This window comes from Notothenia coriiceps, unplaced genomic scaffold (assembly GCF_000735185.1).
Source record: "Notothenia coriiceps isolate Sejong01 unplaced genomic scaffold, NC01 NC01_scaffold00037246, whole genome shotgun sequence".
NCBI classification, from domain to species: domain Eukaryota; kingdom Metazoa; phylum Chordata; class Actinopteri; order Perciformes; family Nototheniidae; genus Notothenia; species Notothenia coriiceps.
The window spans coordinates 3794085-3818838 of NW_011369947.1; the positions used below are offsets into that span (position 1 = coordinate 3794085).

Below are 24754 nucleotides of genomic sequence, written 5' to 3' on the forward strand. Positions count from 1 at the left end.
ATGAGGGCACGAGATACAGTTGTGCGTGCACGAGATGGAAGGCTGACAGACAGGGCGGCAATCCAATCCGTTTAGCCGGCGGATTGGTTGTAGTTTTTACAGTATCAGGGGTTCCACAGATGACATTTTTTTATGGATTTTTTGTCAAAGCACTTAAGATATTCATTGCTATCGGGATGTTAAGAGCATTCCATGGAATATAACAAAAAGTGTATCTCGAGCCGGTTACTGAAACTTACCTACCCCACCTTTAATATATGGCATCTGATATCTGATTCCAACTGGTGCACCTCAATAGCATATATTCAAAACATTATTCTACGTAAGAATTCCAGGTTGGAAAAATAGACGAGGGCAAAAGAGAGGAAAATCTATTTTCCGAGACCTACAAACTAATTGGTCCAATTAGTGAATCAATTTAATTTGGCTGACTAGGTTAAAATGCCTTTGGTTATTAACTGGCACAAACAAACCACACCCTTGACAGTCGGTACAGTGGAAACTGAGAGATATTTGTTCATGTGATTCCATTGCATTTGCCTGCTTTTCTTTGAAAACAGGCCAGGGCCAAAGACCTTTAGTTCGATAATGATCCGTGATGACATCATGGGCCCATTACAGCAGACCGTCGCGGCCATGTGCTGCCATTACTGCAAGGGGCTAAGAAGATATTTACAAGCATGCTGATGGCATTAGAAACGTCTGCTGGACCCAACAGGGATTTATTATTTCCAACAGTGAGCTCAAACAGGTCCGGCTCAGGTGACCTAACAAAGCACTTCCCATCATGCTACAGGGGACTGACAGCTGATTCCAGAGCTCAGCACTGACGATAGAAACACATAAAAAGCCCCCAGGCTACCCCATGTATTTTCTTCCTATTCAAGTCAACCCAACCTGTGTGTTATGATGGAGTAATAATATGATGCCAGAGGTGTAACTGGAAAATATTAAAACCGATCATTTGTACACTTCACACTGAAAGGAGAATAACTCGTACTGCCACTATTGTCAAAAGTATTACTACACTGTAAGGTTTATTTTACAAAAAGCAATGTTATCAACAAGTTAAATTAGAACAAAATCTGATTATACCTGAAACAATTACTTTCCGGAATTTTGATGAAACATTACATTTTTCGTGACATGGTAATTACAATTTCTGTCTAAAACTTGAGAAGGAGGCTTAAGACAGATGGAATGTGTCGCTGGATGGTCTTGCGGATTTAGGACGTATTCACCCATTCAGCTCTCTGTAATTACAAAGGCTCTCACTGAGATCCGATTTGCCGCTGGGAGCTTGTTCAAGGCACGGGGATTGGAACGACAATGGTGTAGTCTGACAAAGGAATATGGATACTGCTCTTAAAATAGAGAGAACTAATGCGGTTCTGTGTTGAGTGCACAGGCTTGCTGGCTTAGATGTGGCCAAGGTAAATTTAATTATGTGCCATGTACACACTGGCTGACTTTCGATTAGGATGGACTAACTTCTTGATACAGTTGTACCCCAGCGGCCACTTAAAAAATAGAGTTCAGGACACAGGTGCCACTGGTCTTTTAGGACTCGATATATTCTGTTTACATTATTTAGTAGCCTGCTCCATTTTTAATAGCATGGATTTTTACTCTTTCTAACAGCAAATGTGTTTTGGTTAAACTTTAAAGTATGTAAGAATATAGTGTACTGTAATATATTGGTTATTAAAGGTCTATTCGTGGATTTAGTCATAATATGATATGATGTGGTGTGTTTTGCTTTAGTTATCTCTTAAGCCAAATAAGTTATTAGCTTATAGCCTTTTTTTTTTTCTTAAAACAAATTGTGATTACTATATTTTCAAAATGAAACAGGCTCTAATTGATGTCCTGGTTATATTTCTTGCTAAAAATATACATATATTTATATTTTATTGTGAATGTTTTCAAGGAATTGTGGTAGATGCAATTACATAGGACCTTTCTTTATCCTATTGAAATCAAGCTAACATTTGATTGGATGTTAACTTACCTTTTTTAGTAAGCGAATAACCTCCATCATCCTGACATCGGCAAAACTAGCTAATACACTACTAAAAGTACAACATATTGAATTGATACAATTACGAAATGTTTGATGTAATCCTTTTCATTTTTTTAAAATTGCTATTAAGTTGCATTTCAGTTCTTCTTTTGCCTGGATTCGTTCTCCTTCCACAAGTTATATTTACAGTCAGAGGGAAAGCCCCCTAATGTCTCTATCAGCTTTCACTTCACAGTGAGCCATCCCTACCCCGGCCTCACTGTCTGGCAAACATCATGGCTCCGAAGAAAAATATGCAAGCGTCACTAGCTGACACTCTGAGGTCACTTTCCTGTGTATATGTATGTTTAGACTCAGCGTAACTGAAGATGAAACCAACGTGTGGAGGATGAGAATGTGCATCACAGTGCAAACCTACGCTCCGTAGTCACCTGCCTCTCAATCGCATTCCTCGCCTATTTCTGGCGCGTCTGTGTGAGAGTGATGCTATGTTAGTGGAGAGAATCCATGATTAGTTTATGAAATTGGGTTATCTATCATGTGAAAACCAGACTTTCTCACAAAGGAACCACATTCACATAACAGGCCCACCACAGTGTGTGTTATTCAATCAAAATGGATTTCTCCGTGATTGAATTCAGAGAAAAGCACATCCCACATTTGTTAACAGCATGATCTCCATGTGCTCTCTGCCAATTAGTTGCTGTGACATTTTCAAAACAAATCCTCATATTTACTCTCACTTGTATAGAAACAACTTGGTGTTTAGAGAAATGCTTGTCGATTTGGTTAATCTCTGTTCAGCGTGGCAAAGCCAGTTACGGTGTCAGGCTCCGGTGGCAGCCTTCAGGAGAGTTGAGGGGGGATTAACTGTATATTTGCAGCTGCTGATTGCCGCGGATGAGATGCCCTACGGTGCCGATCAACAAACGAGGCATTGGCAGCCATCGGCCATATTTAAACCCCCCCCCGATCTCCACTCCGCCATTTGTCTGCTGGGGCACGACTGCCCTAAATGGCACGCTCCCCTTCCTTTCATCTTCTTGTGAAAATGCATTAGGTACTGTAGGCATGTCTTCCAGGCTTCCCATTTGAGCGATGTTGATAAAAATACATATTGTACGTGCAGCCCTAATCAGCTTGATCCACTTGATAGAGTTGGTAGAGTTGAAGGCGAGGCGGGTCTATCTATCTCTCCCTCTCTCTCTTCCTCCCTTCGCGCTCTCTCTCTCTCTCTCTCTCTCATTCTTGATCTGCTTTCAGGCTGTTTGCTTTCTTAAATGAACGTAATGGTACAAACGGAGGATAAATTGCCTTCTGTGTGCTCCATCTCATCACATCCATCCCACAGGGCCCTCTCCGAAGCGGGAGGGAGAGAAAAAAATGAAAGCAGAGCAAAAAATAATTAATTTGCTTTGCCTGCGAGATACACGTTTCCTATCTGTGTAGAACCCCTGCGATAAGGCTGATGTGCATTTGGTGCATTAGGCCTCTTGCACTATCGCCACAACACAGAGCAAGCTGGTAGGAAAGGGCAAAAGTCTGTGTGAGAATGTTTCTGTGTATTGGTGGGCCATCACTCTGTAACCTATATACAGGGTTTACATGGGGGTTTTCCAAAGATGTACAGGGGCTGAAGTATTCCCAAAAGTATGTCCTGCAGACCCTGATAACAACTGCTGACCCGAGAATATAACCAGGATCTCTCAACAGAAGCAAACATTACAAATGAATCTTCTTAATACCACTGTGTCCCTTTTATATTCTTAATTAGAGCAGACATTCACATGTTCACTGTGACACCCATTTCACAACCAACACATAGCGAGTAATGGAAAACGCTGGTGGTTGTCAGACAAAAATAAAAGGCAGCGCCAAAACATTCCCCAACAATAAAATGTAACATATTTGTTGTCAACCTAAAGTTGTGTTTAGCTTTGCAGCCTGGAGGTGAAGGAACTGAATAAACACCTGAATAAACGCTCTGGAATAACAGAATGAAAGAGATTCCAATGAGTAAGTAAACTGTAATTAGTAACCACTAATGTATATGTCGCATTAAAGCAAGATATTAATTTTGTTCCCTTGAGAACGAAAATGCTATTAGAGACTTACGAGCTGTTATTAAAGTCTTAACGCAGATGCAGGGGTTGTAAAAGACGCTTTTGTTTACCAATGCATTATTGAGAGGTAGGAATTTAATCAAAGCTACAGATGTTGCAGTCAGAAAGTGTTGTTAATCTCATTTTGATTGCATCTAAATGAAAGTATAGACTATAAAAATCACAGAGACTGATTGTTGATTGCGGAGTTAATTACAGAATCCAAATAAGAGACAGCAAACAATATAAAAAAGCGATTACTTCGGATTGGTACAGTGATCATCTGATGATTCAGGAAGAACTCACTCTCCATCTGCATTACTTTAATCGAGCCATATAATGTTCCATTTCGAAACAAAACAGCAAAGAATAAACCGGATGATTATGCGTCCCCGTTGGAATGACACTGTAATGTTTTCTGTGATGGGGTCGATAAGAAACAAGACAAAACGAATTGTTCTCAGTGTTGATGATCCAAACGATACTAAGTATCACAACTCAATCAGACGGCGGGGGTTTAAGCAGCAGCGGACAGCTGTAAAAGACACTTCATCTGATGCGAAATGTCTCCCTTCAGATTAACGTTTCCCGTGAAGATGTCCTTCGAGCCTTAGAGTGTCGAAGTGGTGAGAGCGATCCTTACAAACTTTCTCCAGAGATGAAAAGCCTGACCTTTTTATCAGCTGCGAAAAATGCATTAGCTACCACATAATCCAATTTGGAGACCATGCAGAGTGGAGGTTCTGACTGAATTTTAGTGTGGCGAGAGCAACAGAAAAACACCACAGTGAGTGTTTCTTTAGGTGAGGGCTCTTTGGACTCTTTTTCCCTCTCTGTTGACTGCCTGCCAGCCTCTCTGGAGCGCCCAAGTTACAGAGGACTTCAAGGGCGTTGCACTGCTGAGCTCCATGAGCGCCATATCTTTTCCCCCTGCTTCCCCCTGCCTTTTCCTCTCTATGTCTCTCTGACTCTTCCTCGCCCATGCTCTAAGGAGCTTTAGAAACTCGTCTGCGTAATGGGAGCAGCAGTCAATCATATTGAGTTTTCAAAGGTGATGCTTTGTTTCACGCTCGCTTCCCACAAATCCCATCGAGCTTGGCACCTGTCAGGTTCTCGTTCCGAAGCGCGCGATCCAATGCCAGTCACCCAAAGCCCGCTGTCCCCTGGCAGATGGAGAGGTTGACTTGTCGGTTGGATGTTGAGAAATGAGGTCATTCTATCATGCTGGGTCTAACTTTTTATTTTTAAAACAGTGGAAAAATAACACACTAGGTTAACGTCTGAATCGCTTTCATGTTAACTCTTTAATAGAGTCCAATTCATGCGACAGGTTTTAGAGTGAAAATGATATTTACTTTGACTTTATATGAGGTTTTAACAAAACTGGACAAGCATAAATCCTGCATTTCTATTGGTGCCCTTCAGTTTTATAGAGTCTGACAGCATTGTCAAAACACCACTGGTGGTGCCAGCTCTAATAATGTTGAGGTTGGTAATAAATTGTCAAATGAGCTCTTGTTGTTCCATGATCCTGTAGAGGAACAGTAAAACCCGATATGGCTAAATGGCCAGGATCTCGACGCCCACAGCAACCAGGGGTCCTTGTATCTCCAAGGGTTTATAGGCTCAGGTCTGACTCATTCTAGCTTTACAGTCACAGTGACCTTCCCATTAGGGCTTCATTACCGAAGGTCCATCAGAGAGAGAGGCGTATACTGGGCTATTTATCCAGCTGCGGCCCCTTCATATTAACTGTAGTGGATAAACAACAGTGCAGCTTTGAAAGCATTGGCGAGCCAAAGGTGAATGTATTTATCATGGCACAAAATGCACATGTGTATAAATAGATGAAGCATAACAAGAGTCTAAGATGCAAAAGCTATACAGTAACTGGCGATTGCAAGCATTTAGACCCCACCTCCCCTTAAAAGGAGCACCAACCCACATCAACCAAATGGCCCCTAAGTGTCTCTAATTAGTTGACTCGATCTAAAAAACCTTCTTCTCTATGACTGAACTGTTGTGGTGTAATGACAGCACACAGGGATGTCCAGTAAACAACATGATGAGAACTTAGACTCCAGGGTACGGCAGCATTGTCTGATGTTGTTCCAACTAAGCATATGTTTGACTAGGTGGCTTTTAGATGTAATAAACTGATACAGTACGTTTGAGTGTAGTCATCCTCCAACACTCACAGCATTCTGTGTATTTTTTCCAATGAAGACCCAGAAAATAAAGGGAGGCTCTCAGCTAATTTCAATTCAATTTTCTTTCACTTAGTTGGTCCCTGGAACCAATTTTACAAGGTAAGATGATGTGTGCAGTTGAGCGACGCTTATACTGTAGAGGTCATATGATTATCAGGAGATGCGTCACGCCATGGTAATATCCTCATATAATATTATTATCTATGCTGTGGGAGATGTGGTGACTACCAGTGACAGGGTAATGGGTTTACCTGGTTCTCATGTTTTGTACACCAACAACAAAGAAATCAACAAATGTATATTTCCTGTATGGTATGGTATCTGGAGTCTATTCTCAAACCCCCTTAAGAACTCTTGTGCCTAGTCATAAATCAGGTTTTAGGCATTAGCCTGTTCAACCCTGAGCCTGTTTTTCAGGTCTTAGGCTCGAAAATGACATTCCCAGAACAAATGAACATATCTTCCCTTCTAAAAGGGTTAAATTAATTATCTTTGTTGTCAAAGTAATGATAAACCTGTGAGTTGGGTGTAGAAAAGTCAGAATCAATATAGATGTTTTTTATTTTAAAGAAAATTCAGATTGAACACAGTAAAAAACTGTAAATTATAGTGTCCGTCCAAAAATTATTTTGTACTTATAGTGAAAACTACCCTTGGATGATGGGTTAGTAGACTAAAAGCTTTAGGAATCCAAAGTACAACATATAATAAGTACCCTGTGTCAAGATTGAAGCAAAACAAGTGAAATCTGACCTTTTTAAGAGAGATTTAGCAACAAAAAAAAACACTTCTGGGGTCATTTGGGTGGATTTTCCATATCTCTGGCCCCCCTTTGGTCGATTTTGACGAATGAAATCTCTTTATAACCGCTAGAGCCAATGGAATCAAGGGAAAGTTCTACACACACAAACACGCTTCCAAATAAGGAGTGAGAGTGACGCGTGGCCAAAACCGGAAGCTGCATACACTCTGTTGGCTAACTTTTTTTCTCCGATTTTTACATACAAATTGAATTATCGATTATAAATAATTTTTTCAAAGCAACAGACACATTATTGACCTTTGGATTAACCGATTCAGCCGCGTATTTTCTCGTTTTAATGCCATTGGACACGTATTTTGATCAGATTGACAGCTACAGTGAGACGATCTCCCGTAAAAGCTCCGTAAAGCTACGTGTTGTGATGTCGGTGTTTACTTCCCCTGTCGCGAGTTCGGATCGCTCAATGATGATACTATACCTATATAATCTGTGGAACCTCAGCTTTAATCGGATATATTGTATGTGCAGTTACGATAAGTAATAAGGGTATCTTTTATCTTGAGTTCTTTGCCAAAGTCAGTTTACATTTTTTCGCTCAGGGGTCATTTAGACACTTCTTATGAGACTTGTGTTTTGGTAAAAATGGTTCATATCTTCAGTTAGCTGAGATTATTCCCGTTAATCTGGTACTACACATTAATAGTTTCATAAATGTTAAGAAGCCCTGAGACACAGTCTCGAAAAAAAAACGTTGGTGGGGCCCACTGTGGGGGGGGTGGGGCTCCAGAATAACAGGTTAGGGAGTGTGACTTTATAAATTAATATAGTGCTGTTAGATTTTAGATTTGTAACAAGTTGCTGGCTGGCTGTCAGATGTCTTACTAGGAAATAAAACGTGAAATATCCCTTTAAAACGGGATCCTTAATCTGCCCCTTTGATCACAGTGTGTTTCTCTGGGGCCCACCTCAGATGCTGGTAACAGTATCCAGGTCAGGGTTAAACGCAACTCATTCTGCTCTTTCATACTGAAGACTGACTGACAGCAAGGAATGAGAAGCCTTCCTTACGCAAACCTCACTGACTTCCTTTTTCCTGATCTTCAAACAGGAAGTCATGCAGCTCGAAATATTAGGTTGCATAGCAGTGGCAGGATTAGAAAGTAAAGAAATTGTAAGTCACACTGGATCTCTAAATGGCAAAACAAAAAGTTCTCTATCCAATTTTGCTGTCTTAATAGGCTACATGGTACATTCAGAAATTAATGCAAATTCTCTTTTGTTGGCGCTGTATTTGACAATGAAAGTTCCATTCATTTTAATTTAGAAATGCAAATGACTGTTTATGTTTTTTATGGTAGGCAAGTGACATGAATCTTGAATGTGAATGTGTTTCAAGCTCCTTTTCGCAAATGGTAAATAGAAAGCCTCTGAGCTAAATAAGAACCAGTGCATATTATTATTATATCTCAAAGGCAGCAAGACAAACATTACAGGCATACAGCCGGGCTGGCATACACAAGATATGCAAAGCAGTGAGAGGTGCAAAACAAAAATGCAGTGGTGAACATCGGCTTATATTTCAAATCAAATCACAACACTCGCAAAAAGCTAATCCTGTGCCTGCAAATACAACTCCATACTGCACTATCAATTCTTAAAGCTCAGTTCTCCACTAAATATAAGCTTGTGTTTATAATTAACATGCAACAATAAGCTTTTTTATGCAGAAATGAACCTGCGATGGTGAGCATTCTTTATTTCTAAAAAAGTGCTGAAACAAGTGAGCAGAAAAGATAAGGAGTTATTTGTTATGTGAACTCGATTTTTTAGAGACTACCCAATGACCAATATGCAGTATTTGTTTTTCAATCTAAAAAAAACGGTTGTCGTTTTTCTCATACTGATATTCTGAACAATCGGTGCTGTTGTATTTGCTGTAAAATGTCTCTACTGTAGGCTACTTTTATTATATGTACAGCACTTTGGCTCAACCAAAAATCGCTTATAAATGTGCTATATAAATAAAACTTGATTGGATTTGATTTGATCAAAGATAAAAACTATTTCAAGATTCAAACACAACAGATATATAGAACAGCTGCCATATTGTAAGTGGACATAAAAACATCTAAATAAACCTTAGAATCCAAAACTATGTCCTATGTAAGTGATAAGCCTCTGTTTACAATCAGACCCCTTGTGCAAAAGGTTCCTTGCCTAACATTTTTGTCTTTTAATTTCTACATGTGAGCGATTAAGAAAATTGCTATTAATATTCCCTCCGGCAATGAAGGATAAAAAACAGACTAAGCACTCAAAGGATTGTCTTATGTAAAGGCTTTTATACTGTATCCCTGCAAAGAGCTTATTGAGAATCAATAGCATCATGTCTATCACTGACCAACATCTTAAAGTCCTGTGATCTGAATACACAGGCTCATTTTCTACAAGTCAACCTCATTGTCTAGCTTTCAGGCTTCTTATTGAGCTCTGGTTTGGGAAGTGGGATGGTTTACAGTAGATCGCTGTTATGACACAACAAGGCTATCCACAGGAAACATGTGGAGGTTACCTTCACTTTGGACATATGGATCAGTGGCCTTCACTAAGCCCCGGATGTATTGGCACATGGATTGAGCCAGTTATCAGAGGGGCCAGATAACCTTGTCATATCTACTCCGATTGTCACGGGGGGGTGTTACAGGATGGAGACTCTAAATCCTCTTAAAAAAACAGACACACTGACTCACATAGAGAAGCACTGTCTTGGTAACATATGCAACCCCGCCCCACCTGAGCCCAGCAGTGAAAGGTCACAAGCCCCCAGGTGACAGCTGTCAATCACAGGAGGTGGGTATTATCCGATCCATTAATAACACCCTGAAAGGTTCTGGAGGACCATGGGAATAGAAATCTCATGACTTGTCACCACTGGATGTGACCTACAGGAAACCTATGGCCCTCATGACAACTCTTAGTCAAATATGTGTATGATAGGATTGGATTTTCTAAATACTCATGCTTATCTTGTTATTGTTCATTTTTAAATTCAACATGTATATTTTCTACTTTCTTGTTTATTTTTTGTCTTTTAATTTTTATTGTACAATGCCATGTCTGTTTATGCTGCTGCAACACAAAAATGTCCCAAATTGGGATCAATAAAGTTCTTTCTTATCTTATCTTAAGATAGAGGAAGATTTAAGAGGAATGTGAGATTGGAGGGATTGAATTGAATGATTTGAAAATTCTGTGTTATTAAAAGTTTTGTAGAAGATATCAATGGCTATTCATCTGTTTGCTGTTTATCCCAACGTTGGATTGACATTGATTTTGTGGACTTTAGTTTGGACTTAAATACATAAATAAAAACATATGATAACTTTACACAGGTCTTTCGGCAATAGGCTATGAAAACAATAATATGAAACTAAAGCTCTGCGTGGCGCTGTCATCACATCAAATATTCTTGTTGACACGGAGGTTATGAACGATACAACCCCCCCAGTGGCAAACAAGCTTAAGTCCCATGCATCGTGACTCTTTGAAAAAGGTGTGTGAGGGACCGGGGAGGATTACTTGTGATCCGAGGATAATGAAAAAAAAAAGATATTAAATTCTAGCACATGGAAAAACGACTGATAGGCTCCTTCTGTTGTTTTACCTTGCCTTTGGATCCTGCCAGTTGCACGGGACAAACCCCTGTGGGACGAGGCAGCGATAATACCTTGTGTGAAATTCATTGTTTTTCTGTGCGGCGTGTGTCACCCATGACAAGTCAAAGTGAGCAAATGCAATCACACCGCTGCTTATAAATTATGGATGAGGTGTAAATGAACTTCTTCCAAAGCACAAAAGTAGTTAGTGACGTGTGACTGAACGAGAAAGGTAGTGGGTGACAAAGCTCACTGTTGATTCTGTAAGTGTATGGACCTTTTCTTTGGGCGCTCCCTACCTGTCAGGAGCTGCAGGGCGTCCATTGCGCGGCTTGTTGACCTGGGCATACAGAGCCTCCAAGGGTGGCCCATTTTCCTGATGGCTGATGGGAAGGGGAGGACTCAGGGGACTCTGCGGGAGATGGTAGTGGTGGTTGTAAGGGTCCATGCTGCTGCTATCCATCGACGAGTCTAAAGATCCGATGCCAGCATAGGTGGGCTCCTCATCTGAGCTGAAGGTACCGCCAACAACATCTTGGATCTCAGCATATTCCCTCTCCTTCTCCTGCCTTTCACGAAGCTCCAGCTTTTTGGCCTGTATTCTGTGAGAAAAAACATGAAGAGGAAATGTTTGTTATAAATTATTTTTTATTTATGAATCATCTCACAAACCATTATGCTAGAAAGGCCAACATTCAATATCATTTCCTAACTTAAAAGAAAGATTTCACACCCTCAAATTGCGAGAGTTTTTATTCTTAAGGAGTTAATTGAGTTTTTAGATGGTTTGAAATGTGTGTAAAATATTGCCAATTCATTTTCTTTGCCAAACTATGTATTTGGCCAACTTATGCTAGTGCAAAAGAACCGTTTCAAATTCCTGAATTTTGAGTTTGTTTATTTGTATACTCAGGAAAGTTATATACGATTTGGTCCAGCTCTACTTATGTTGTTTTTTGATAATTTTAAATGTTTCATAAGTTTTGAATGGGAACTCAGACAAAGATGCTTTCTTACAAATGTAAAATTGTCTTAATTGACCTATATGTAGAAACAAGTGACACTTTATTGTATATGAGATTATATTGAGTTGCAAGTGCATAATAAATGAACAGGAAGGAGGCAACTCAGAGAGACTTCCAGACGTCTTCTCTTCAAACTTCTAAAGTATCATATTGTTTGTCCTGAGAAACAGAGAATGAGGACTGAAAAGAATGTCTTCCTCTGTAGCGAAAGAAGATTAGGAGTATTATTATTTAAATGTGTGGCTTTCCATGAGCCAGAAAAGCCACAGATTTTACCCCTCACGTCTTTTAACAAGAGGAGGTAGGAGAGAGACATTCAGACCTCTTCTTCCTCCTTCCAGCCCCTTCCTCTCTCTCCGTGCCGTTCCTCTCACCGGGACCACTTCCACACAACAGGGCCTTTCACAGGGCCTTTCCTGTCTTAAAGAATGGCTCCATGTGAATGCCCATCTGTCCACAGCTAACAAGACTCAGTCATGGAACTGCATGAGAGCGAGGAGTGCTGGCGTTGGAGGAGGGAGGAGGTGGACAGTGGGGAGTAAAAGAGGAGAGGGGCCGAGGACAGGCAGAGGGGGAAATTGACCTCCCACTGCGGTGACCCTGGCCGCAGCCACCAGTCTGCTCAGTGGTTCCAGATGTTGTATCCCTGCTGTAGGGTAACACACACATTCACACACAACCATACAAGCACGCTACCTCCCACTGGTGCTAGACTTCCCTATTACCTCAGGTCATAACTGACCTTTGACCCCCGCCCCACCCCCCCACCGCTGCTGCTGCAGAAGATTGACAGGTTTGGACCTAGAATCCCCCATAGCCTAACACTCTCTCCCATGTCTGTGTATTTTAATAAAAGTAATCACATTTTAAACAATCATCCTTTTTCAATGCCGAATTAACCCAATTCCCACATCCTACCCATAGACTGCTTTGTTTATTTTTAGCTGTCCAAAATCCCATTTTCTCAGCATTATCTGCGGGGTGAGATTTTGATGGAGGCCTGATGCAATGTTGCATGATATGCAGTCATATTATGAAGTCTCTAAGCTGGTTTGGTGCATTTTTGAATTGTCGCAGACCAGGTACATTATGGAAATGATCAACTCACAGCACGGTTGTGTTCGCTCGCTGTGCTCTCACTTTAGCTTGAGTTGTCAGAAACAAAAAACAAGCCTCACGGGGAGCAAAACACTAATTCCCAGAAGCCCTTTCACCTGCCATCTGGCTAAAGTGATGTCAGATGTGTGCCAGGAAGGACCAGACAATGATGTTACCACAGGTTCACGGAAGTCCGCTGGGATCTCAGAACCCTGAGGCGTTTTATGGACTAATCAGATTAATAAAAACGGCAATATTGACATTTCGGAGAGATAATGGCCTTGGCTAGACTGGCGACAAGCTATAAGAGTGACTTCTCTTTGAGGCCTCGGAAGTCTGACATTGATAAAGCTAATAGGTGCATTTCAATAAAAGGATATTAACAATCACAAATACCAAATGAGATACTATGTGAGTCATGCTTTAGCCATTAACGTTATTACTGTCGGCTCCATTTTGTGTTTTAGTGTTTGACTTATTTATTCATAATCAAGCTTCTGGTTCAAATCGTCCAATATTTCAATTCAAAAACTACGATAGACCTATGCATCTGTGTTTGAGGCCTCGGGGAATAACTTGGGAAGGTTTAGGAAAATATGATTTGGGTTCAAATAAGTGTGTTAGTGAGCAAAATGTATGTAAGTAAGTAAAGCATGTTACGTGAATCAAAATAAGGTAACGTGTCGAGTTCTGTATTGAAACGGGACACACATCCACATTTGCTCTAATCAAATAAAACGACAATTGTAGGTTGGCATCCTCTTGTGGCGGTGATCCACCATTTTATTAGTTGATAATGGCTTTCTGCACCTAAGTAGATGTAGCAGGCCCTTCCTATGCTATATTTATGAGGCTGATATCCTCTGAAAATCCCCATTCAACTGCCTGAAAACATTTGAAGCAGCTGTATTAATATATGCAAAGCTTCAGGAAAAAACATCAAGCAAATTATATAAATATTGTCTCGGAAACAGGGGTCGTTCTGCTTTGTAATATGCTGATAAGCCCTAAAGCAAACATCCTCACCTGCTAATTGTTTAAGTCTTGGGGAACCTGCAACTACTGCTTTCAACTCCTCTCCCCACTTTCTCCTGAGACACCACCCCCGCGCTCTGCCATATATACTCCATTAGCCAATTAATGGCCCAGCATGTTAACATAGAGGAAAGTGCTGCCCACACTAAACACATTATTACTGAACAGCCCCAATTACCAGCCCTACTCCTGTCTTCTCCTCTTACCAGATAGTATGTTTGAGAGGAGAGGACACTGCAGCTTTTAAAGCAACCAGCCCGGGGATATTTTATTTCAAAAAGGGGACCATTATCTGTAATGCTTCATTGCAGCCCAACTGTGGATTTCCCTTTTCATTTTAATTACTGATGACAGAATGGAAGATAACCAGTATTACATTACTAATTCCTCAGTTTCTTTTGTCTCTATTTAATGTCTACACATTCTTTCTTTTTTTTTAAATGCTGAATTTTCTTTTAAATATAATAAAATGTCTACTTGCTTGTTCTTCAAAACAGTAAAGTGGAAAGTCATTTCTTCCTGGCTAAAATAGAGTCTAGACAGACTAAATCAGAGCTCTTCAGGGCAGTTAAAGTTCAATCCCTCATCCACTGACTGACCATGTCTTAGTAAAAGTATGTACACCCAGCATCATCCTTATTCAACCTATCCCCCTTCAAACTGTTGTTCTCCCTTTATGTTTTACTAGCCTTTCATTGTCACTACATTGAGTAAGAATTCCTTCACATCAACTGAAATGGAATTTGCAATGAAACTGTTGCAGCTTCATTTCAGAAGAAGAGTTGTGAAACGATAGCAACACGTAAGCTCACCTCAAGTTCTCCAAACTGAATAAATCTCAGTGTTTATCCATCAAAGCTGGGTTTTTTCCTGAAAGATCCAACAAACTCCTTCTCCATATGTTTGTCAACGTGTAATCTACCCAAGGGAGGCGAGGGGAGACAAAGATGAAGGGGGTACGGGGGCTGTCTGTACTTTCAGACACATATTTTGAAGTCAACACTTAGAAGCTTGAAAACCTGCCTCTTTAATATGCATTGTTACCTTGGTAGATGAAACAGAACGCATTTGCTCTCTTGCATTCTCATTGAGTTGCCTTGAATGGATTTATTCTTTCTAATACCCCCTCACCAAAACATGTTCTATTATTCTGGAGTGCAGATGGAGGACAGAATGTGTATGCATCGAATCAAAATGCATTAAATGAGCCTGCGTGCAGCTGTCTGTGCAGAATCGCAAACCACCGATAGCCCATCGTTTGTGTTGACACTTGGCCCATAACAGCATAATGTAATCACATAGATAATTGTCCAAGTTCCGTGGTGTTAATTCACAGTGTTAACAATCGCATTAACTTGCTGTAGGTATCAATATAATTACAAGTATAATCACACTTCCCAATCAGTTCATTGGAGCCTTCTTTGAACTCACTATGCAAATAGGATACTGAAATAATGAGATGGTTTTACAAAAGGAAATGATAAAGATTGTACCACAATTACTGACAAAAACACTGAAAAATAAGGATCTACCTGAGAGGAAATTGCTTTATTTTATATAATAGTGAATGTAACCCGAACATGGTGTAAGAGACAAACTTCTCATCATCTGAATCGAAGATCAAATCTATCAAGACAAATCCAAGTTTTCTGTTCGTCAATATGAATTGTGCTGACGGACGCACTCGAGAATCACTGGTCAAGTTTTGTTTGTCCAGAGTCAGCAGGACATCAAACAACAAACAAGAGGAAGCAGGCCACTGTCGAGGATAACAAAACAATGATTTGCTGTGGTCTGGGAGTGGGTACAAGGAGAGTAGCAGTGGAGTGCTGGCCGCTGATTAGAAGCCAACCGGAGCAAAGCTGATAAGAGAGAATGGACATCATAATCAGCTGCCGCAGAGAAAGACAGAGTGAATGGAGTTCAGTTCAGGCGGAAAATGAAGAAGGAACATTGTCAGGTTGTCTTTGTGTGCATCCCTCTTTGGCTGGGAAAATATAGTTTCAGGGCTAACGTGCAGAGATAAGTCAGAGACTGATACAAGCTCCACCAACACTACCCGCCCTGTGTTTCTTTCTTTCTCTCGTCTCCCCCATGGCTTGCATGAATAAAGGCCATAGCCACGGAAACGGCTGCTTTCCAAGCCACCCAAGGTCCAATCACAGAGCTTGTTGTCTCCACAGTCCTCACAACATGAGCCAATCAGATAGGGGTGGCTTGGGTGCTGTCCACGGGCATAGAGACCAGCGTAATGGCTGCCATCGCTGTGCTGAACAAAGATTTCGATCAGTCTAGTAACCACAGGTTCTAATGTCGCCTTGATGAGACATGAAACAGTCAATCACAGGAGCTCTGTAAAACCTTCCAAACGTTGGCAAAACAAATGCTGCTGATAACCGCTCTTCATCAAGTGGGTGCACTGCACTGTGCTCTGGCAATGAAGTCAAACTTAATGTACTCTTCTCCATCATCTTCAATCCATAACAGGCCGACAAGATATCAATGGAGGATAACATTTTTAATCAAAATAAAGGAGGTTGTGTCTGCAAGGACCGCAAGCCAAACCATAAATTGCATGAATCATATCAAGGTCAGAGTTTTAAATATATAACCGTAGCGGCCTTATTGCAGGCTAAAAAGGGCAGGTTTTATGAATTAATCTGTCTCACCTCTGCGCTGACTCCTATTTTGAATCACTAAAAGCCCCTGTCAAAACCGTCTGCTTCAATTAATGATCGCTAATGTCAGCCGCGCCGGGAGTTTGGCTGGATCCCATCCCGGGCCGTGCTGACGATTGCCAGCGTCGGCAACCCGTTACGGTCCGATCCATAATTTCATAAAGGCAATCTGAAATGGTCCTGTCTCAGTGTCAGCATGGAAATCAATCAGAGCATGTGCCTTGAGCAGAGAACTAAGACAATCAAACGTAGCACCTTGGGAGTGCAAAACAGTAGTGATACCCAAAAAAATACAAGAAGTAATGGATTTCTGAGCTGTCGTCCTGCTGAACCCTAATGCTTTGAATATCGACTTGTCTTCATGGCAGGTTGGTTTATTATTACCCAGCACGATTTCCCTCAGGACACCCTTTCCATTAACCGAGGGACAATCCTGGCCTGGCTGAGTGATGGGATTTGGGAACAGGTACAAAAAGAAAGAATTAGGTTGCCCTCCTGCACCAGGAGCCAGGACCGGAGCTCACACATGCAGAACGGACACAAACAAGACAGGGAATGAGAACGTGCTGCAAGACCAAGTAGCAGACAAAGAAATTGGGTGACAGCAGTGAGAGAAAATAAGTTGGATTTAAATAGTGTGTGTGTGTGTTGGGGGGAGAGGCATGTACTCTACATATCTCATGCCCGCTGTGTGTCTGTGTTGATTCTGCTGCTCAGCTTGACAGGCGTTTGGGAGCTCCTCAAAGGGGACAGATCTGGATGGAGAGCCAGGCCCACCGGTCCCCAGGGTGCACTGAGGGAAATGTGTTGGGCCCTCAGCCAGAAGCGCTCGCACCCTCAGCACAGAGGACCATCATGGAAAGTTGAATACCAAAAATAAATGTGCTACAGCTTTTTGAGCAAGGCCTCCAGATGTTCCATTCAGCAAGGGAGAGGGCCTTTGTGAGCCTTTTTGTTGCGTGTGCACTTGTTTGTGTTTGTGTGCATTTGAGACGGCCATCCATCCTTCTCTCATCCATCCTTCTCTCCCTTCGTCTTAAGAGGGAGCGGTATCAAGCTCTATTGTTTCTATTCAATTAGCTGTCATTACCAATGGCAGTTTGATTACTGAGTTCATTTGGCTGCTTGAAAACAATGGAGGCAGCAAGCTGTCTTTTCATTCACCCTGCCACCAATATTGTCTTCGCTGCTGGAGAGAATTAAATGGGGCTTGTCTTTGAGGGATGAGGTGCACGCGGCAAAACCAATGCCTCGCCTTATTCTTCTGGACGTCATGATGTCCACGAACACCAGAGGACACAGAGCCAAGAGGGGCGGATTAGAAGGAAGGCGTATTCTAGAGCGATTAACAACCTGGTCGAGCTGCAGGAGAAGACAAATGCAGAGCTATATCGATTCCACTATTATAATGAGCACCATTCAATCATGCCAAATCCACAGGGGCCTACGAGCACCATTAAGAGGTCAGCGCCTCTGAATGGTACGGCCAACAACAATCCATACATGATCTATTTAATGTACTGATATAAAAGAAAGGGACATTTGACAAATTGACATCCGAGTACTTTCCCAGAACTTCCCAACCTTGCTCTGCCATTTTGCTAATTAGTTAGTTTGCTAATTTTCTGGTCAGCAGTGGGTTTTTTCTTAGTTCAGCTGGGTCCTAATTGTTTGAGCTTTAAGCGAGCCAAGACTCACCTCTCTTGTTCCAGCCTCATCCGCTGGGTCTCGTCCTCTGACGCCTGCATGTCCTCAGCTTTAGATTTACTGGAGCCCTTCCTCTCCATCTTGTCTCCTGGTCGCTGTTTTCCAAACCTGAGTTAAAGGGAAGTCAGAGAAGATTTAATTGAGGCCCCGACTTTAATAATTTCCTACCTAATATGGATATTTTTCTTTCCACAGCAGCATGTCTCTTCTTTGTCCGGGGAAATTCAGGTGAAATACTCGGTAGGAAATTAAAGTGTCAAACTGTCAAAATCTTCAGGTGGGGTTTACAGAGGGATGACAGCACAGGAGGAGTCTCCCCAGGCTCCCATTCGTTAATGAAAGAAAAAACCTGGCCTTTTTCATATAAATGCAATCAAAATGCATCAAGCCATATCAAAAGATAACAGAATTCCCTCCCTGCCGATGCGCATGCAGGACAGCAGAAAGATTCAGTGTGTCTGAAATGTAGAAAATGGCAGAAAATCCAGCTCTTTTTAAAAGAGGATCAGCTCCACATTCCTCCCTGAGCTGTGGAGTTTACTTAGAATGATCGGAGCAGTGACAGCTCATGATTTAGTTTTCGAGGAGGGAACAAACTACCTGCAACCAGGCAGTATGTAAGTGGAGGAAACAGCCGAGCTCGCCGGCATCATTTGTAACTTTCTATGCAGTGTCGCAAACTTTTACATTTTAATGACGGGAGTGACAAACCAGTGGCAGTAAATCAGTTACAGCTTTACAGCGAGGTGAGAATAAGCCAAGCCAATGATGGTAAATTCCTCGGGTCCACATAGCCCGGTGCAGGGCGAATAAATGACGGGCTGACAGGGGTGTGAGAAAATGATGAGGAATAGGAGGCATGCAGTTGACAGGGAGTACTGTGCAGGGGCCACACACACACACACACACACACACTTTATTACAACAACTTGACACATGTGCACAGAGTCTAGAAATAAAGGGTAAACTCTCTGATGAGACAGAACAGGACAGGCAATATCATAAAAGTATGATGTCATTTCCTGCCGCTCCACAATGTTGCCAGCTGTGCAGTAAGAGCGATGTGTCAGGATACAGAAGAAGGAAGTACTACAGACAGATATTTAGGCACATGATGGCCATGTTGCACAGGGAGATGGAAGCCAATATGACTCCATGTGCAATATACAGTATTACTCTGGTTCTCAATATGTACAGTGGGACAAAAAAGATTTAGTCAGCCACCAATTGTGCAAGTTCTCCCACTTAAAAAGATGAAAGGCCTGTAATTTTCATCCTAGGTATACCTCAACTATGAGAGACAAAATGAGAAAAAGAAAAATCCAGAAAATCACATTGTCTGATTTTTAAAGAATTTATTTGCAAATTATGGTGGAAAATAAGTATTTGGTCAATAACAAAAGTTCATCTCAATACTTTGTTATATACCCTTTGTTGGCAATGACAGAGGTCAAACGTTTTCTGTAAGTCTTCACAAGGTTTTCACACACTGTTGCTGGTATTTTGGCCAATTCCTCCATGCAGATCTCCTCTAGAGCAGTGATGCTTTGGGGCTGTCGCTGGGCAACACAGACTTTCAACTCCCTCCAAAGATTTTCTATGGGGTTGAGATCTGGAGACTGGCTAGGCCACTCCAGGACCTTGAAATGCTTCTTACGAAGCCACAGATCGAGGGAGATTATCAGTGGTCTTATATGTCTTCCATTTTCTAATAATTGCTCCCACAGTTGATTTCTTCACACCAAGCTGCTTACCTATTGCAGATTCACTCTTCCCAGCCTGGTGCAGGTCTACAATTTTGTTTCTGGTGTCCTTTGACAGCTCTTTGGTCTTGGCCATAGTGGAGTTTGGAGTGTGACTGTTTGAGGTTGTGGACAGGTGTCTTTTATACTGATAACGAGTTCAAACAGGTGCCATTAATACAGTTAACAAGTGGAGGACAGAGGAGGCTCTTAAAGAAGAAGTTACAGGTCTGTGAGAGCCAGAAATGTGTTTGTTTGTCGGTGACCAAATACTTATTTTACCGAGGAATTTACCAATTAATTCATTAAAAATCCTACAATGTGATTTCCTGGATTCTTTCCCCCCATTCTGTCTCTCATAGTTGAAGTATACCTAGGATGAAAATTACAGGCCTCTCTCATCTTTTTAAGTGGGAGAACTTGCACAATTGGTGGCTGACTAAATACTTTTTTACCTCACTGTATGTGCACAGTGTATATGGGGAATAACCATTGGAACACCATATTTACAAGTATTATGATAAGCAAACAAATCCAGCATTTCTTTAGGTAACAGTTTGTCAGGTTGGCACCAATTCAATGATTGTTAAGACAAGGCAATATATGAAAGTATATGTGCATGAGGGGACGAAATAAGAAAGTCCATAAATATAATCACAGTAAAGGACTGGAATTGTATTGATTGTTTGTATTTCAAAACGTGACTGGATGTTGTTGTATCGTACACACAGACATTGATTAGGATGTTCCACGTGGGATTTCTGTGCGGCCCTTTTCAATTGTACACAGAGAAACAGGAGAAATCATTAAGCCCTGCATCAATCCTAGTTTATTTTACCTTCCTCATAGCGGAGCTTTATTTGACAGTTTAAAGCTACAAATAATTACATCAGACAAGGCTGACTTGGATGTTTATTATTCTACTTTACATTAAAAGCAGCCAGGACCTTTGTGTATATGCTTTCTCTTTACAGTGGCTGATTTGGAATTGTAATTTTCTTGAATGTGCTGTGGCCTGGTAGGGATCCTGCTCTGTGGTTGCACAGAGTGCCCAGGAGAGGCCAAGAGAGATATGTGGGTGCTTTTGTAGCACAGATAGCATACATTACCTGATTAATTAATCAACAAATGGCTCTAGTAAGGCATAAAACTCTAGGCTGGGGCTGGGAATGCTAATAATAGTAAGCCTGCTATCTATCACCAGGGCAGGTGACAGCTTCCCTTGCCACACTTCAAGGACTTTCATTAACTTCCAGAGGAAAATTCACCTTCCTCCTTTCCTCTTCCAATATTTTTCACAGTCTCTTCTTGACCGCGCCACCCGGAAAACAGAAAAGAACCTTAGGGGAGACAAACTGCTGCCCTCAACTTTTTTCTTCTTTTGAATCAACATCAATACGTTGAGGGGATTGGTCATAGTAAAACATATTTCGGCGGATTAGACTGAGCAGCATTTCCCATATGAAAGGCTATTCCCCCATCGCTGGTGGCCTTAGAAGGAGGGCCCACATCAAAGCAAAAGGCGGGGGAAAGGGACGATACTACCAGAGCTATGAGAAGACTATCGGGACACTTGCTGATTTGAAACATGGCTCTGCCCTTCACATGAACAGCCTGAGCCCTGCCAGTGGGGACCGTGGTGGAACACAGGATTAGACACCAAACCTCCACTGTAACCCAAATGTAATATTACTACACTGAACATTTTCTCAGCGCGAACACACTCAAAGTCCCTGGTACCAGTCTGTGTGTACAAACTGCAAAGTGTATTGACTTTCATACCTGTCTCTGGAAGATAAGTGTCTCATTTGAGAAACGAGTGGAATCCAATAAAAAAACAGTAATGAGTTTATGAGTGTCGAGGGGGGGGGGGAGGAGAAACTCGGCTGTTTGTGTAAAACTCTTGAGCCAGTATTGGAATCCTGGCATATATTGGCGCTGGCATCAGGATAGTTGCATCGAGAGTGAGGTTGATGAGGCTTAATAATAAGATATTGATTGGCAGCCGCAACTCATGAGTAGAATGACAATGGAGTAACTACAGTACATCTTGAAATGTTGGAAAGGGAACTTGTTTGGGCCTAAAAGTTTCACCAATGTATTTGTAATATGGCTGGATTGTAGGATAATTACATTTTTAAATAGCTATAGGAGACATTGATTCTGGCCTTGAGAACAGTAAGAAGAGTCAATAGAAGAGCGAGGGTTACGTAGTGATGTCTCTATTTGACAGAAGAAAACAAAGGAGTAGAATCGAGTGTGTGAGAGAGAAACTCTCTATGGAGGGAGCTTTGGGATTCTAACCTTTGAAAGAACAATAAAGGGAAACCCAAAAAAACATAAGACCATCTAAAGCATTCACTTACTACACATTTTCTCTGCATCTTTCAATTAATATTATTCTGTGAAATAGCTCTTGATAATAACTTGTGATGGTCACTATTTGAGCAACAGCTGGACCTCAAATCTCTATCATATCCAGGTGAACAATGATATGCTATTTACATTCTCATAAAGCTCTAATCTTATTTTTCCATTTCAGTTCAACAGACCAAAGCTCTGTTTAATGATCCGTTCCTACGCATTTATCTCACTGAGGCAAACCCCAGGTGAGAGTGATGAATACACAAATGCAGAGGGTCCTTCAAAAGGAAAATAACGATGGTGAGGAGAGATATAGATCGCACAACCACCTGGCCTGGGTAGACAGGCATTCAGTTAGGAGCACAAACACAAAAGCTGAGCAAGATGCAGATTTGATCAGTGGAATAGTGATTTTTAGACTGAGCATGAGCTGCTCTGCGCATCCATCACAGTGTTGCCCTGATAATGTCTGAATTGGCCATCAAACCTCATTTGGGTGGTGTGTAATTTAACATGTGTCAGTCATATCAAATATATGCTTTATTAATGTTACTGTATGATGGCCACTGATGCGGTGAAACATTGAGAGGGAAATTGAAGTGTTCAATCAAAGTGTCGTGCCTGCCGACAACATCTCATAAAAGCAAACGTTTGCAAATACCCCACATTAAGGGTATTACTAAGTAGCTGGCTTTGTTGTACTGTGTGTGTCTGTTTTCACTATAAAGGAAGTCAGTAAATAGGTACTCCATTCATTTTGATACATCCTCATATATCACAGAAAACAGAAGGGTTTATACCACTAACAGTGGACGCCTCATACATCATCTTTATCGATTTACAGGGTAATAATACTTCAAGGCTGCAGACCAACAGAGGAATAAAAAGTCAAAGACAGAATTTCCAAGGAGTGAGAAAAAGTAAATTATGCAAAGCCTCAAAGCCATTTGATTGTTACAATCATTTAATCTGGGGAGTAGATTTGAGAGAAGTTAATCTGTTTTGACATCTCCTGTGGGGAATTTGTGCTTTGCTCTCGGGAAGTTGCTAACTTAGGGAGAGAGGACAGCAGAAATAGCTGACTATTCCTCCTCCTAAAATGTTGTGTATTTTTCAGAGCGAGTGCGGAGAAGTGAGGGACCACCTGGTTTGACCTCCCACATGAAGCGCTAAATCTTTTCGCATTAGTCAAATCTGCAAATGGAACAGGTGAGGCAGAAAGAAAAAGTGACTGCATCTATCAATTTGAGTACGCGATGAGAAGATAATTTCAAGGGCAGACAGAGAGAATCATTATGGTTTCTGCTCGGCCAACCTGAAAGTGAATCCAAATCTCCTAAGGCAAAGTCCCCCGCAGACGTCTGATGTTGAGTCGAAGCCCCCATCCCCCAAAACTGTATTGGTCGCAGTCGGGGAAAAATAAGTAACTATGCCTCCACCCACTGCATTTCATGGTGATATTCTTTAAAAGCACCATAATCTTTTTTCTCTCAAAGAAGAATCAAGAGAAGTTATTATCATTTTATTGATGGTAAAAGTAAACAACAGAGAATAAAGACTAGCTCATACCCACACACAAACAAACACACCTTTCCCTGTACAATGCAAGGGCATGTCAATATTAAACATTGCATGATTGTTTCACCTTGGGCAAAACCATGACAGTTGCATGTCATTTTAATAGTGCATTGTTAGGGAGGTCAGGCTGTCATCCTTCTCTCTAGCTAAGTGCTGTTGGAGCTGTGGTGAGTAAACACTCTCTAACTGGGGTGAGACACACAGATGCCTTGTAAAAAAACTAAATCCAATAAGACAGTCAGAGAAAGAAAAAGGGAGAGTATTTTCTTTCTTCCCTGGGAATCACATTCTGACCCAGCGATCGTTAACATGCATTAAAGGGGCATTTGTAATCATCGAGTGGCCTTAGTGGTTTCCAGGGACACCAGCCCCAGAGAGGCACAGGAGGATGTTCTCCCGTCATCCACCCAGACTCCAGCTACCGGCAGCCGATTATCCCTGTCCCTGCGGAACTCATTATCCGCAACCTGTAATGTCACTCCGGCTAAACCAGACCTAAAACTACTATTTGATGCATCTTCAGAAAAGCTGTTTCCTTTAAAGTGTAAGGAACACTGGAACCGGAGATTCATCAATGAATGTGTAGAGTAAGGTAGCACCACCTTTGTGTTTTCACCATCATGATCAAAATAACACATCCCTTAATGCAGTTTCACATTCCACTGCCTTTTACAAATACTCTTCCACTTACAGGTCACAGCCAGATAAAACATCTCTACGCTGTCACCTCATTGGACAAGGGCTGGCGCACAGTGAACCAATCGATTTACTTT

General features: G+C 41.4%; 1 protein-coding gene across 1 annotated transcript in view; it reads right to left on the reverse strand.

The window, feature by feature from the left end:
* Nucleotides 1-24754, reverse strand: part of LOC104966303 (partitioning defective 3 homolog) — a 198068-nt gene that overhangs the window by 61351 nt on the left and 111963 nt on the right. Inside the window, exons 17-18 of the mRNA XM_010795490.1 lie at nucleotides 18289-18405; nucleotides 11054-11356 (exon numbers count right to left, since the gene is read on the reverse strand). Coding sequence (XP_010793792.1) covers nucleotides 11054-11356; nucleotides 18289-18405 — 420 coding nt within the window. The remainder of the gene's footprint in view (nucleotides 1-11053; nucleotides 11357-18288; nucleotides 18406-24754) is intronic.